At 29.1% G+C, this 16,919-nt stretch overlaps 3 protein-coding genes across 5 annotated transcripts; 2 read left to right on the top strand and 1 right to left on the bottom strand.

The window, feature by feature from the left end:
* The first annotated feature begins 394 nt into the window (after positions 1-394).
* Positions 395-8,714, top strand: dor (vacuolar protein sorting-associated protein 18 dor). Its single transcript, XM_018548091.1, has 18 exons — positions 395-580; positions 754-847; positions 915-1,098; positions 1,459-1,793; positions 2,305-2,494; positions 3,226-3,347; positions 3,680-3,895; positions 4,228-4,344; positions 4,413-4,525; positions 4,914-5,025; positions 5,340-5,522; positions 6,117-6,434; positions 6,575-6,710; positions 6,813-7,034; positions 7,173-7,324; positions 7,461-7,558; positions 7,674-7,985; positions 8,496-8,714. Exons 2-18 carry the CDS (start codon positions 767-769, stop codon positions 8,557-8,559), a joined length of 2,955 nt encoding a protein of 984 aa, XP_018403593.1. The 5' UTR covers positions 395-580; positions 754-766; the 3' UTR covers positions 8,560-8,714.
* A 679-nt stretch (positions 8,715-9,393) lies between these two features.
* LOC108780405 (DNA-3-methyladenine glycosylase) lies at positions 9,394-14,285 on the bottom strand. Its single transcript, XM_018548100.1, has 5 exons — positions 14,017-14,285; positions 12,557-12,716; positions 12,264-12,476; positions 11,878-12,087; positions 9,394-9,928 (listed from the first exon to the last, which is right to left on the bottom strand). The coding sequence occupies exons 1-5, from the start codon at positions 14,233-14,235 to the stop codon at positions 9,561-9,563; spliced, it is 1,170 nt and encodes a 389-aa protein (XP_018403602.1). The 5' UTR covers positions 14,236-14,285; the 3' UTR covers positions 9,394-9,560.
* Positions 14,286-14,991: 706 nt separating this feature from the next.
* Positions 14,992-16,413, top strand: LOC108780406 (probable serine hydrolase). 3 transcript variants are annotated; one of them, XM_018548102.1, is made up of 3 exons: positions 14,992-15,034; positions 15,339-15,472; positions 15,542-16,413. In XM_018548102.1, exons 2-3 carry the CDS (start codon positions 15,340-15,342, stop codon positions 16,369-16,371), a joined length of 963 nt encoding a protein of 320 aa, XP_018403604.1. In that variant the 5' UTR covers positions 14,992-15,034; position 15,339; the 3' UTR covers positions 16,372-16,413. The 3 variants fall into 3 exon arrangements, with proteins under 3 accessions (XP_018403604.1, XP_018403603.1, XP_018403605.1); XM_018548101.1 differs by lacking the exon at positions 14,992-15,034 and adding an exon at positions 15,202-15,240; XM_018548103.1 differs by lacking the exon at positions 14,992-15,034 and having other exon boundaries at positions 15,421-15,472; positions 15,531-16,413.
* Positions 16,414-16,919: the final 506 nt, after the last annotated feature.

Raw genomic sequence — 16,919 nt, forward strand, 5'->3', positions numbered from 1 at the left:
CGTCTTGAACTCGCCCAATAGGTGCATCCAGAAGCACGACCGCTCATTGAGCACTCAGTAAGCTCTTGTACCTGTTTGGTTTATATTTTTAGATCTAATGGAATATGCCAATTAGGTAAAAAAGCTCATTGAGCGTTTAGTGAGCGGTCATGTTTCTGGATGCACCTAATATATCAGCTCCTACGCCATATTCTAATTGAGACAGTTTGATTGGCTGACGCAAGTTGCGCTTACGCAAGTTACGCTGCATGTAAAAGCAGCCTTATGGAGGCTCAGTGGAAACGTACCCTTATAAACTATTTCTTGCTCCGATATACCATGGTGGAATTAATTCCACCATGATAGTAGCCAATCAATTTATTTCTTACAGCTTATGTTTCATGCAAAAACGCGGTGAATAAGTCTAATTTTTTATTAAAATCGGAGGTGAGGTGTGAATTGTAATTATCTCATTTTTTGAAAATTTTTACGATGGCGCAAAACAGTCGATTATACTTATTTAAAAGATGCAGGAGCTTTTAGGCTTATATCAGCCCTCTTCTCCATATAATATAACATTATTTACCTCGAAATAGAATTAGTAAGTAAAAGTGTTGAAACTCTTTTTATATTTTAGGATGTATTATATAAATAATAAATCTTAACAGTACCTAGATTATTTTTATGTCTATTGTTAAGATTGATTATTTTTTGAAAGTTTAGACTTCATCATTTATTTTTCATCATTAAAGTGTTTTAATATAATGTATACAGATTTACAATCAAGATGACATCAATGTTTGATCAGTATGAGCAAGCTTCTCAGCGATCCAAACAAGTTCTGGCACCACCAATTCGTCCGGATATTGTATGTTACTTAACATCAACTAACGAGATACATAACCAAATTGCTACAATATAACATAATTTTACAGAGTACAGCTGGTTTTATTCAAATGAAGCTACAAGATGATGGACCAATATTCACTAAGCAGAAAGTCAACTTTCTACCATCAGACAAAATTCTTCATTTAGTTGTTAGCAGTAACACGATTGTTATAGCTATGGCTAACAATATTTTGTTGCGCATTGACATGAAACAACCTGATAAAACTGAAGGTAGGCAATACTTGCATTTATTGTAATTATAATATATAAATAGTAAAATTTTGCTTAAAAATATTTTAATGCTAATTTAAAGTTTATTTTTTTAATTGATAAATGAAAAAATAAAGATAATCACATTTTATTAATAATTGTAATAATGTCACTAATACAATTTTTTTTAATTGCTTAACTAAATATGTTTATGAATTATGTTTTTATTGATAAATGATATATATATATTGATAAATTAATATAAAAAACTACAAATACAAGTGTTGTAAAATTAATTCTTTATATAATTATTCTTGAAATTAATTTTTAATATAGAGCTATTTATATTTAATATAACTTATATTAATTTTTTTTTTGTAGAAATCGACATATCTAAATATGCATTGAGCATGAAAATGTCCGGCTTGTTTCTGGATCCGTTGGGTCATCATTTGCTAATAACTCTGGTACCAAGGCATGGAGAAAATCCACTCCCAGAATTATTCTACTTGCATAGAAAGACAACAAAGCTCAAGCAAGCTGGGAAGTTCAAAGGCCACGAAATCACTGCTGTGGGTTGGAATTTTTCTAACGCTTTGGAAACAAGCTCTGGTTCCATTTTACTGGGTACTTCAAAGGGCCTGATTTTTGAAACAGAGATTGGCTTGGAGACCGACAAGATTTTTAATACAAGTTTAGAGCAGTACTGGCGTCAGGTATTAATTTCTTATACACTCATAGGGTCATTATTTTATTTATTTGCATATAACATCTTTTCACCATTGCGCTATTCATTTTTAACAAAGCTTCCAAATTATCTGCCTCTTTATGGTTCAAAAGAGGCAGGAGGATTGGTGAGTTCATATATTTTTTTATATAAATATTTATGTATATGTACCTATTATTCTATAAACATAATAAATTCAAATTTTATAATATCACAAATAAGTAATTAGAAAAATGTTTTTATTAATATTATCATCTCTTTTATTGAATCGTTAAAAAAATAATTATTATTATAAAAGCTATATTATTACTATTAAAGCTATATTAAAATAGCTATTTTTGTATTGTAAAAGTTAAACATTTATACAATAATCTTACATAGTCGAAATAAAACTAATATTTTTTCTAATTATTTATATTTTTAATAATTATTTAGATAATCATCTACGTATTTATCTGAAATGATATGAAATGTTTTTGATGTTATAAATGTGATTGTAGGTATTTGATATAGGAAAAAATAGCAAGCCTCCAATCACTGGAATAGAATTTCATAGAATTCCTAATTCAGATAAATACGTGATCATCGTAACTACTCTTATGCGCATTTATCAGTATATTGGTGCTATTGGCAATCCTGAAGAGAAGCCTCTTCTGCAACAAGTGTTCTATAGATATTTGAATGCACAAGGTAAAGACAAAATTATAAAGAAATGATTTTTATATTTTTAATCAGTACATTATAATTCAGTATTTATTTTTAATTTACAGTATTTATGATTCAATATTCCTTAAGGAGATATATTGAATATATTTTGAAAACATTCAAGAAATTATGGAAAGTTACAGATTATTCTATATTACATTTTTAAAAACATAGTAGAAAAAATTTAGAAGCGATTTTCTACATGGATAAAAAATTATTTTAGTAAGAAGTAAATATTTGTTCTGATGAGAATATTAAGAAATAATAAAACCAAGCAGCAATGGTTAACATTGCATTTGGTTATTTTCATAAATTAATAACTCGTTAACTATCGTGAAAATTGCAAAATAATGAGGACTTTCCTACTGAATTTAGTCCATTCTGCTTCTATGCAAGAATTTAATCATTAATTGTTTGATATTTTATTTAAGAACACCTTATTAATTAAATGTCAATTAAGTTGTTCTTTTCTAGTCTCTAAGGACTCGGGTTTCAATATCGAAACCCATTAACCTTGCAGACAATATCAATTAAGTTAAATATATTATTGAGTAAAATATATTTTATTAAGTAGATATATTATTGATTTGCCCATAGTTTAAAAACATTTATCTAGAAGTGTACACAAAGAAAAATTCAGAAGAAAGAAAAATTGTTTAGTAAAGAAATTTAAGAAACATAGTACATTTGAATAAATAAATATATTTACATTGCAGAGACCTTCAACGAAGTAATAAATACTTTACCATATTCGAAGATGCAATTTTATTATCCATCTCTCGACGTCCTGCCAAAATCTTTTGGATGGCTAACAGAAGCTGGTATCCTGTATGCTCAGGTATAATATATTATATTTTTATAAATTTAAATGTTAATGGTACATATAAATTTATATATGTGTTCCTTTTTTTTCATTTTTATATTTATCTTTATATTTCTTTATTCTTTTACTATCACAGGAATAAGACAAATTTGGATAATACATTCATAAATTTTCTGATTTTCTAACATGTTCTTTTTATGCATGATTACTTAGAAATGTTGGCAATCTCTCGTAGAGTTAACATGATCGCATTGAGAGAGAGAGAGAGAGAGGGGGGGGGGGGGGGGGGAGAAAGAGAGAGAGAAAATCATTGACCCGGATGAAGAGCGCATAATGATCGGTTTTAGGTGGACGCGAAACTGGACACAAATAATGTACTGATCAACCAACGGATGTTGACTTGCCCGGAAACGAGTCTCATGGGCAGTAACGGTCCGCAAACCACTTTAATACCGTTGTCTTTTGTGCTGACGGAATTTCATGCACTATTGTTATATTCAGATCATGTGAAGGGCATATCACTGTTAAATCAGGAATTGATATTCGAAGATGTTTATAATGACGTAAGTATATTTATCAGCAGTTTTGCTTTATTATCATTATTAACATTATGAGATGATCAGTTATAATTAATATACTATAAGTGCACGTTTTACTTAACGTTTGCAACATTTATGTGCATTATTTCATCCTTGTTTAATTGTACATGCAAACTTTAAGTAGAACGCAGCCTAAAATTCGAAAGAATTGAAAGAGAATTCGCGTGTATAACAGATATAAATAATATAAATATAATTAATTTAATAGAATTTGATTTTAAGAACTCATGTGATAGTTGAATATTTTCGCGATATGTTAAAGATATATCACGCAAATGTGATTTAATAATGCTTAGGCAGTCGGTAAATTAATCGGCATTACCAAAGATCCGGCGACTAGGTCGATTTGGGCTTACAGTGAGCGAGCTGTTTTCAAGTATAAAGTAACGAAGGAAGATAGGAATGTCTGGCAGGTAAAAAAAGATGGGGATGTAATATTTTCAAAGTAACAATAGCGTCAAAATGATAATCTTTCGCTCAGGTATATATCGATAAAGGCGAGTTTGAGCTGGCTAAGCAGTATTGTAAAGATAATCCGGCGCATATCGATCAAGTGCTCGTGAAACAAGCAGAAATGCTCTTTAAGAATAAAGAGTAAGTTTATATACTCGTACATGTGTTTGCGTATGTATAAATATTTTTTAAAATTTTGTCTATTTTTATCTAAATTGTGATGTTTTTTGTAATAAGTTTTTTACAGGTTTTTGAGATGCTTATTATAGCATCATTGTTAAATTTACGATCGGTCAAATTTATGATGTTAATATTTTAGTTTAGTTTGTGATTGCATTTCGAATCCAACGTATGCAGTTTATAAAACCGAAAAATGTATTTGCAAAAGTATGCAAATATATTCGTTATGTATCCGTTTTAAACGAAAATAAGATTATATGTTTTATTTGACTTATATTGGTCTAATTTCTATTTATGATTGTTTATTTAGTTTGTTTTCTCTTGTAATATTTTGAATATGATTTTGCAGATATGAAAAGAGCGCTTTAATATACGCTGACACACATTCGTCTTTCGAGGAAATTTCGTTAAAATTTTTGCAAGAATGGCAAATCGAAGCACTGAAAACATTCTTGCGTAAGGTAAAATATAAGAGCACTTCTATTTCACAATAAACGATCATAAAATTGAATTAATATATATTTGAATCAATTGCAATGATTACAAATTAATATTTTATATATATATTGTACATATATAAACAAATTATTTTAGTTATGTATAATTTAGAATTTCTTTGTTACATAATTTTAATCCAATTTTTTTTTCTACTTTTATTTACATTTATATGAATGTTTAAAAAAAAAAAAGCTTAAATTTTCTTGTTTTTGTTTATAATTGTATTAATAGTTTTTTAGTTATTTATTTTAAAATGAATCTGATTATTTATTTCAAGAAACTCGACGGCTTGAAGATGCAAGACAAGACGCAGATAACGATGATTGTTATTTGGGTGATAGAGCTGTTTATGAATCAAATGGGAGCTCTGCGCAGTAACAATACATCTTATCTTCACGATTTGCAGTATACGGAATTACAGAAGGAGTTTGACAGCTTCCTCACCATTCCAAAAGTTGAGGTACTTGAAAAAAATAAGAATCGAAGGATGCGAGATCTGTTGCTTAATAAACTTAAATAAAAAATAGAATAATTAGAAAGGACTACGAGCCAAGCAGGATTGTCGTGCTATTAAATATAAATCAATTTATAATTACATGTATATTCGTCAAATGATAACATTACAAACGTTTCGATTCATATCGAGTCATTTTCAGTGTACAATTATTATTTAGTGGCTGATGTGAATATGTGTATCCATTTATTGGAAATAATGCTCTATTTTCTCCTCAGCATATAGCTCGCAGTCCTTTCTAATTTTGTTTTTAATTTTTGAGCCTCTGATATATTAAACTAAGATGAGTATTTCGAAAGTTTTTTTAAATTATAGATATAAAAATAAATTTTGATCAATTTGATATTTTTACATTGAACACTTTTTTACATGTTTTTAATATTTTATATGGTTTATAACTTTATTCTTTTAAATATTAATGATTAAAACTCACATCTTATATTTAATAAATATTATATTTTTCTTTTTTTGACTTATCAAATTAAATCGATTTATCATAAAATTAAATTTGAAAAACGTTAATTGGGATTTTGGATGCAGGAATGTATCAGGAAAAATCGTAGCACAATATATGATTTGATGGCCAGTCATGGTGACAAAGATAATCTGATACGTCTAACAATAATGCACTGCAATTATGAGGAAGTGATTCGTCAACATCTGTATAAAAATGACTATCTAGAGGCGCTAGGGGTACTTAAAAGTCAAAATAATAAGGATCTCTTCTATCAATTCGCCGGCATACTGTTACAAGAGTTGCCGCGGCCCACGGTGGCTGTTTTAATTTCGCAAGGATCCTCACTGAAGCCAGCAAAGCTTTTGCCAGCTTTAGTCTCATGCAACAGTGACGAGAAACACGTACGGAAGAGAGAACAAATAATAATTATCATAATTATCTAATTAAGATTAAAATTTACATTTAAAAAATAATATGTAGAGATTATTATTTCTTCTAATTATACATAAACAGCTCCGTCGATAATTCTCATTTTTTATAGGCGAAAGAAATTATTAAATATTTAGAGTTTTGCGTATACAAACAGGGCTCACAGGAGCAAGCAATTCACAACTTTCTTTTGTCTCTATACGCCCGTTACAAGCAGGACGAAGTAATGCGATACATAAGCTCTCAAGGTGAATACTAGCTGTTTTTTATTTACTCCAGTTATGAATTATAATCTGCTGATTTATTATAGCTTTATCATTTGAAACGGAATGATTTATTATTATTTCCAGGTCAAGATATCAGCATGGTGCATTACGACGTGCATTACGCGTTGCGATTGTGCCAAGAGGTAGGCTTGACAGAAGCCTGCGTGCAATTGTCAGCTTTACTCGGTCTGTGGATCATCGCTGTAGATCTTGCGCTTACAATCAGTGTAGATCTCGCCAAGCAGATTGCTGCTATGCCATCTGATCATGATGACGAGCTGAAGAAAAAACTATGGTTGAAGATAGGTAATTCAGGGCAATTTTTTAATCAATAATATTAACTGGAATAAAATAGCCGATCTTTATATAAGATTCCTGATACTTTGAAATCCGTGTATTATTCTAGATTATTTTGAAATATACATTTTTATTGCATGTGCGCAGCGGAGCACGTAGTACGAGAAAAAGACGACATACAGCAAGCAATGGAATTTTTACAACACTGCGATTTAGTTAGGATAGAAGATATTTTACCCTTTTTCTCCGATTTCGTCACGATTGATCATTTCAAAGAAGCTATTTGCAATTCCCTGCAGGTACAAACTAGAATTATTTTTGAATTTATAGTTAAATTCTTAACTAATTTTTTTTCTAAGAACATCTAATTTTGTATTTTTTATATTATCTATGTGTGTGTTTAATGATTACTCTTTTCTCTCCTATATGTAATAGGAATACAACCAGCATATTCAAGATCTTAAGGAGGAGATGCAGGAAGCCACGAAAGCAGCAGAACTAATACGAAAGGACATTCAAGCTTTCAGAACTAGGTGCTTAGATAGAGCATTCTTCCGCTATTTTTAATATTACATCTCCACAATCTGCGCTGTAAGGATTTCTTCTTTATATAGTCAGTTGTATATCATGTTATGAATTTTTTTCCAGATGCACCTTTGTGCATGCTCGGGATACGTGTAATACATGTGAGGTGCAACTGTTGCTAAGACCTTTCTATGTATTTCCCTGCGGTCATAAATTTCATAGTGATTGTTTAGTGGCAGCATTAACGCCGATGCTATCCATGGATCAGAGGACGAAATTGGCAGATCTTCAGCGACAGTTTACAGCTATTTCAAATCGGCCTGAAGATACTACTTCGACGACCTCTGTGTCATTGTCCACGAGGGACAAAATTAAAACTGATATCGACGAGCTGGTTGCTTCAGAGTGTCTCTACTGTGGGGAACTTATGATAGAGTAAGTTTAGTAGTTAAGCAGTTAAAGAATTCTAGTTACAAAATTTTCAAATTTAAGTCTTATTTAAGAATGTATCGACCGTATGTCTCTGCAACAGACAAATTAAAATTAAAAAGGTGTTAACATTTAAACTTTCATATATACAAAATGAATGAATTATAACAGAAACAATTGTGTAAATAATATCACATTCTTTTAACAAAACATTTTTATAATTTATTTACTTTATTTGCTGTTATATTTCAACTTCTACATTTTTGGAAGAATATTTTAATTTAAAATTTATGTAAATTTTTTTTATTACATTACAGAAATTAATTGTTCTATAAATAATTAAATAAGTTTTTTAAATTTATTTTTGGTAAATATTATACAGGTGATATATTCTTAAAAAATTGAAATTACAATATTCTTTGGATATCGAACAAAACATGAAATTTTATAATTGAAATATAAATTTTTAGATCTTAACAAAATGATCGGTATAATATGATTGGTTATACTTTGCAGATCAATAGACAAACCATTCATTGAGGAAGAAGATTATGAACGTGTGATGAAGGAATGGACGTAATGAAATTTTCTCGCTGAAAACGTGATAGAGCACGCTTCTCTTTTCTTCTTTTTTAAAAAAGAGATTAATTGTGCGTTCTGTATTATACATATATATATATATATATCTTCTATACATGATAATAATAGCTTGGACATAAATTATTACGTTCTCAACGTTAAATTTTTGAGATTTTAAGTTTTATTAGTTGTATTCAACTTCTTAAAATGAATTGAAAAAAATATTACGATGCGTTGAACTTCAGATTTTTAGCTCGTAAAACAGTAAAATTATTATGATCATTTAATTATTAGGATTCTAATTCGAAACCTACATATATAATATCTTTATATAGATAAACCTATTGTGCGCGCGCGCGCGCGCGCGCGTGTGTGTGTGTGTGTGTGTGTGTGTGTATAGAAATTTTTTATTATTTTGTAATAGAGAAAGCTTAACATTTACAATAGATCCAATCATTGTAACAAATTCAATTAGTTTAATCATTACTAAAATTTATTAAAATCGAATAATTTATTCATATCGGAAATAAATGTGTATACATTTTGAATTGAAATCTTACTCAACACTGCCCTACAGTATATAAGTTCTTCTTTAATAAATTTATCTTTAAATTTTTTCGAAAAATTATTGCTTCACAATAATTGTAAAAAAAATGTAAAAATATTTCAATATTCATAATCAATTTTTATCAGTATTATTATGCTTTTGTAAAAATAAATAAATTATTAGCTTAAACTATATATTAGTCTTTTATAGCAAAATGTTAATAAATTGAAAAACCATTAGTATTTATTTAAAAAAAAAATGAAAATAAAACTATTGTATATTGTGCTGATAATTTGTGATGATATCTCAATATTAATATCTCATTTAAATATTGATTTTTTGCTTTTTATATTAAGATTTATAAAAATGTTCTTATATATAATCGATATAAATATTAACCTCTTTTTATGTGGAAGCATGCAGATAGAACTCGATAAAAGATCAACTTCGAGCAGTTAGGAAATTTCCATCTCTGCTTTTTTATTTCTCTTGCTAACGGACTTATTGCCATAAATGTAATAACGTAAAGGCTTATTGGCCCATTCTGGACCGCAGCTATTGATTCCAATCCTGGCAGACTTTACAACTTTGATATCCCCTGACGCACGATCATCTTCGATCCATAGATTCTTCCACGTACAGAGAGAGTACTTGCTGTGCTGTTTGTCAAGTTGATATGCTATGCAGAGCTTCGAAGGACCGTTGCATAGTTCGTGTGGTTTTAGAGCGACTTTCCTTGTTTTCGGGGTGCTACGCTGACCAGCCATGTACTCCATACCTTCTATAGGATCCACAGCTCGTACTAGCACCGCGCATCCGTCACCTTATCAACAATGAGGTGAATACCTTTCGAAGCTATAGATGTAAAAAAATCTATTCTTCTAAATTTTTGTTTAAAGATATACTTTTAGGTGAATATAAAATAAGTTATTTCTATGTAGGCATCAACAATTATGTACTACATTGTGGGATTAAAAATTTATGATTTTAAATTGACGATGCAATTCAAAATAATACAAAAAATCAAACATTCATAATTATAATTGTTATAATTGATTAAATATATTTATTTAATTCTTTAACGATTAACTCTTTCTTGAGTACATATTTGTTATGAGCAAGATTTGAAATTACAAACTTATACAAGGAGAGTGCTTTGAACTTTTGTTCAGATTTAATATTTAATTTTATCTCGAAAAGTTTGTTAAGTGCGGAAACTAAAATTAAAATTTAAGATTTTATGAATTCTTTAATAAAATTGAAAATTTTTAACTTTTTAAGAATATATTTTTATAAATAAGGAAAAATTTGAAATTTATCATGCATATACAGACTTGTGAATATAGAAAGTTCCGTGTACTTTTCTATTTATAAAGTCTAACTTATTGTGCAATGTAAGCGAGTTTTTCACAATCAGAATTCTTCTCATCGACGCTGGGACTTCCCAGCACATAATATCGTGTCTTTATAACATAATTATTGTCTGATTTAAGGTTTTCGGATGGTACGGCTACTATAGTAGGAGACCTTACAAAAGGTTGGTTTTCGAGCCACAAATTATTACACGCATAAACGAATTTCCGGTCGAAAGTGTTTTGGTCGATTGCAAAGGCATCGCAAATCTTGAAGGAATTATTGCAAAGTTTGTATTGCTTTAGGTGCGTCGCAAGTTTCGCGATTTGTTTTTCTCTTTCGTTATCCTTCCGTCGCATATTTTTTAGCAATTCCATATACTCGAAGCCCACCAGCGGTTCTACCGCTTTGATTAATACATGTGCATTCCTTTCTAAATATTATTTAGCATTATTTAAATATTAAATCTTATAGGACCGTACATGTGAGAAACACAATCAATAAGAAATAGCCTTTAACAGTAGTCTAACTGATAAGGACATCTCGCACAGAATGTAAGAGATCCGAGTTCGATTCTCAACCGAGGTAATATTTTTCGCAATAAGAATTAATTATTTACAGATTTTAATTTATCACTCAACATTATTAAGACCGATTTAAGATGCATAAAGAGCAACAAAAATTATTAAATTGCTAACCTAATTTAACTCGTGATATTATTGCGGTAGTTTCGTAAAGTTACGTTTCAAGACCGAAAAATTGTTCGGCGCGTAGTTTAAAAAACTACATACGTAGTATATAAATTCACCCGGAATTATTATAGCACCTAAAATCTTGCTCGACCATTAAAGGCTATTATTTAGCATTGTAACACTAAATACCCACATAGCACATAATATCACAATATCACAGCAATATTATTTTAGTAGAAATATTTATTAAAAATATTGCTGAAATATTATGATGTCACCGGAATATTACAACGAAAATGAATCACAGAAATATTACTGGCAATGAAATGTATTACTATATAATATGTAATATTTCTATGATATTTATACAATGTTTATATTTATGTAACATTGATTTAGAAAAATTAAATCATTTTAAAGAATGTCTAAAAAATCTATTGAATCAATATTTTTAATGTCATTTTAAAAATTATGCCACATGATATTAATTAGAAAATAATATTGATTATGCAATAACTATTGTACAACTTTCTAAGTAATATTTAATTCATTATAAATTTATATTTTTTTAATTTATAATGAATTTATTAATTTTTTAATTTATTATAAAATTATATAATAGATAGTTATTGTATATTATTTTCAATGATTTAAAGTTAGTGAAAAAGTGGAACATATTTTAATTCTTCATACATATAAGTAATGAAATTAATCGATTTTTACTCACCTTGACTAGAGATATTGAAGCAATGGTACATGCCATATGTCATATAAACATAAATAGTTCCTGGTGACATGTACATTGGTAAGTTGCGAGGTGTAACTCTGTTCTGGTAAGAGTGTGAAGCCTTGTCAATCGCACCTAAATAACCTTCAGTCTCTACAATTCTACCCTTGAGAATAGTTCCATTCTCGAAATATCTTACAAGTACTTTTCCTATCAGAAGATAAATTTTTTTAACGAGTACATAATTTTTATTGCAGTAATATATAAAATAAAACAAAACAATAGAAAAGTATAGGATATTTTTTAACTGCCACAAAATTTTTTTTTAATAAAAATAATTTTTAACAAATATAATGTGTAATATTATAAGTATAAATTCTATGCACCTAACAACCGCTGTGCCAGCTCTTCACAAGGAATGTTAAAGAATTCATATTGCAATCGGCTAGAGGACAATTCCTTTTCCCATGGTGTTACAGGAGGATCTTTTAATTGACTAAATTCTGCCTTCATCATCTGTAAATCCACGACTGCTCTTGGTTTTCCTTTGCTAGTACTTGTGTTTGATTTCAACTTTTCCACCTTACTTTCCTCTCTTTCTGTATAAGTATTATAAATAAATGTATTACAAAAAAAAATAAAAATTTTTTAACTGAGAGACTAGTTAATTTTGGCTAACTTTCAATGTGAGTTTCTTTTTTTGGCTTTTTCTGACAATTCTTGGATTTTTTAGAGGATGTAGAAATTTGAGAATCTGTCGTGTTGTATACATTTTCACTATCCCAATGTTCCTGACTTCGTAAGGACTGGAGGTTCAATTTTGGTCTTTCTAATATCACCTAATAGAAAGCAATAATACACTGAAGCAAAAATATAATACTTCCATTAGATAAAAAGACATTCATAATTAAAAAAAAAAGCTGTATTGAAAAAAAAGCTGTAATTTGTAAACTATTTATATGTATAGTCCATATGACAGAAGTCAAATATTCAAAAGAGTGTAACTTATTGTTTTTGTTAAAAAACAAAATTAAATTAATTTAATAAATTAATCATTTAATATATTATTCCAATACTATATCTATTTACTTTTTCAGTAATCATGTTAAACAAAAAATGTTAATATTAACTCAGTATAATTTTTAACAAGGGAAGTATTCCAACTGCTCGATACCCATTTGATTCTTTCTAAAATCCCTTGTTAAATACAAAAACTTAAAAGATATACATTTTTATATACCTTCTAGTTTTTAGTTTTAAAGGATAAAACATCTTTATCAAACAGTTAGGCTAATTCTACAATGTGCTTTTTGTTTCCTATTTCTTGTTTGCTGTTTGTCTCTTGCCTTTTTGATCAAGAAGGCAAGAGAAAGGAAAGAAAAAGTATATTATAGAAATAGTCGTAATTATAAAAAATATTTTAGACAAAAAAATCATATGATACTTAATGCTCTTTCTAATTGTACATTTAGATTTAAAAAATCTAATTTACAAAAAATAGAAAAATTTATTTTTAAACATCAATAATACGGAGGATACAACCATAACAAAAGGTGTTTTTATCAAGTCATATATTTAAAATTATTTAAAATTTTATAATTTTAAAAATATAAAAAATTATAAATGTTTCAGTCAAGTTTTGACTATCAATAGTACATTAATAATATTATAAGATGTTACATAATAAAAGTTTTGTAAAAAAATTCTTTTAAACACTGTTTTCAGAGATACTATTATAATTTATTTCTTTTTAAATTAGATGATTTTTTCTCTACTATTTTTAAAAGGAATTTTTACAAGCTCAAAAATTATAGAAAATTTAATGTTAAATTTATTGTACATGTATGATAAAACTGTTTTCCAAAATCACACGTTTGAAAAATAAAAATTATTCTAATGTAAATGACAAGGGCTGATGAGAATCAGACGCTGGTAACATTGCGTGAATATAAATAATAAAAGTTGAGATTATCGGATAGTTGCGATACTTCCGCTGAAAGAGAAAATAAGGGAGAAGTATTGATTCTTAAAGAAATATTTATTTTTTATTTATTTCGACACCGCGCATTTTAAAATAAATTAGCTGACAAACTTGTATTTATTTAGCGACAACGATACAAACATAAGATGTAAACAAACCGGCGTTGTTTGGGTCTTAATAACTGTATCTTCCTCATCTTTATTCTTCTCAATTTCATTCCCTTGTTGAATCCTCGTAGTTGCTCTTGTCCGTTTCATCAAATTGCCTTCTACCAATTCAATCGTTTCGTTACCTCCAATGGCTTGAGAAAGAATGATTTTTACGCGAGACAAGATAAAACGTCGAATTGTGCACACTGCCAAATTACTCAAAATCATGGTGGAAGTGGAACGGTGGAAGTGGAACGGTGGAAGAAGACAGGTTAGGCTGGGTCCACAACCTATTTTTAAAAGACTCTTAACCATAAAGCTGTGAGAAATTGACCAATCACAGTAGATTATTTTTCTCGCAGTCAACTATGATTGGTCAATTTCTTATGGCTTTACGGTTTAGAGCCTCTTAAAGCAAGGTTGTGGACTCAGTCTTATGCCTGGTTTATGCTTCAGGTCTTAATCCCAAGATCCTAAAATTCAACCAATAAAGCTGCCAGTTCTAACCGAAATTTGAACTCTATTGGCTGAACTTTAGGATTAAGACCTTAAGACCGAAGCATAAATCAGGCATTAAGCTTTGCTCTATTAAACCTGATTAAACCTATATTTGCAAGACGCATAAGAAAATCAACCAATCAAAGTTTACAACAGTTGCAAAGCTGCTTTTTCTGCTGAACACAGCCAATGCGAGGGAATAGCGATAAGTTTCAACCTATCAAAAATGCGTATTTCGGTGTATTCGATTTCTGATAAGTTGAAACTTATCGCTATCGCTATTCCCTCGCATTGTGTTTAGGGCTTAATATATGTTCTAAGGGCGGGTTCACACCTTGACGGAAAAGCGGAAAGTGGAAAAGCAATAGCCAATCAGGTAGTCGAATTTCTGTTAGTTTTGTACTATTTACTACCAGCGCGAGTTCTGATCGGTTAACTGCTCTTCCGCTTTCCGCTTTTCCGTCAAGGTGTGAACCCGCCCTAAGAGTTCAATTGAGTTCAATCTAGTATGAGATCATTTGATTTTATGGTTAGTCAATTATTACACAACTACAGCTATTTAAATTTAAAACTATTCTTTTTACGCAATTGTAAAATTGACTTAAAATATCATTTAAAACTGTCTTAAATGTAAATACTATTATTAAATATAAGTCTTAAATATAAGTACTATAAAGACTTCGGTTTCAAAGCTTTACCATTTAGTTCAAAACAAGATACTGATTACACAAAAAAGTAAAAATATTTCATATGTACAATATATTATTACAAAAGTATAGAATTTTGGTATGTTTATAACCTTTATAACTGTATGCTATATATATATTTTTTAGTATGATGTTTAAACGATTTGTGATTCATTGTTTGAGAACAAGTTCTTCTATAAAGTTGGTAAAGGCATACAGTAAATCTGCACAGCATGAAGTTAAGGATATAGAAATTCCAGTACCTTGGGGCAAAGTAGCCGGTACTTGTATATAGTTTTTTTTTTTTTCAGCAAGCATGATTTACACTATAAACAAAAGTTTTATTTTAGGTAAGTTATGGGGATTGCAAAATAAACAACCTATCCTGGCTATGCATGGCTGGCAAGACAATGCTGCATCATTTGATAACATAGCACCTCTTATTATGAAAAATACTCCAGTTTTGGCAATTGATTTACCTGGACACGGTCTATCTTCGTGGATACCACCAGGATTTATGTATAGTGAATTGATATACTTTTTGTTAGTCAAAAGAATTAAAAGATATTTTGGATGGGAAAAAATAAAAGTAATGGCGCATTCCTTAAGTGCAATGACAATATATTGGTATGCTGCTACTTTCCCGATGGAGTTGCAATACGTTATAGCTTTGGACTTTTTTAAATTTATCTCTACTAGCGCAAGTAGGCATACTCCTAGATTTAGAAATGCAGTTGATGCGTTTTTCAAACTTGAAGAAAGTAGTGTTCAACCTAGTTACACACAAAGTGAGATTATGAAGAAGATATCTACAGGGCTTATAAATTTGGATGAATCATCAAGTAGAATAATCATGACTAGAGGTGTTAGACAAAAAGAAGATGGAATGTACATTGTAAACAGAGATCCTAGATTACGAGTTACACCCATCCATAGTATGTTTTCGCCGGAGCAATTAGAAGAGTACGCAAACTTTATAACGTGTCCATATTTAATAATCAAAGGAGAAATTAATTTGCTTGGTGAGGACAAAGAACACTTTTATAAAACGCTGGAAATAATGAGAGCAGCTAATGAGAATGTACAATTTGAGATTCTATCAGCAACACATCATCTTCATCTCACACATCCAAAAGACACAGCAGCACTTATTAATCCCTTTTTAGAAAAGTATGATTAATTATGTTATTCTCTCTGTCTCTCTCTTTCTCTCTCACAAACACACACAAATATCATTCATATTAAAAAATAAAATAATTAAAAAGCTCAGTTGAATAAATCAAAAGAAACAAACAAATTATAAAATATATTATAAAATAAATATATAAATATAAAAAATAAATATTATGTTTTATTATTTATTTCGAATAAATTATATAAAAACTACACACTGAGAACTTGTGTTGGCTTATATTGGTAATTTGTTTCTTTTCATTCATATTATATTCTGTTGATACAACAGAACTCTAAACTTACATATTCTACAAGTTATTATAATAATTCTTTTCATAAGCTTTATCTATTGTTCAATAATTAAACAAAAAAAAAGAGTTAAAGGTATGTATTTGAAATATTTTTATTTAAAACGCCGTTTTTGCATTACATACTATTTTTCAAATAAAAGTATTTCAACTCAGCCATAACCTTTATGACTATATACATGCATGTAATCAAGTGCAAGAATAATATTTGGTGCATTATTGGAATACCTATAATATTTGAGCATAC

Source organism: Cyphomyrmex costatus, unplaced genomic scaffold (assembly GCF_001594065.2).
Source record: "Cyphomyrmex costatus isolate MS0001 unplaced genomic scaffold, Ccosl1.0 scaffold70, whole genome shotgun sequence".
Lineage (NCBI taxonomy): Eukaryota > Metazoa > Arthropoda > Insecta > Hymenoptera > Formicidae > Cyphomyrmex > Cyphomyrmex costatus.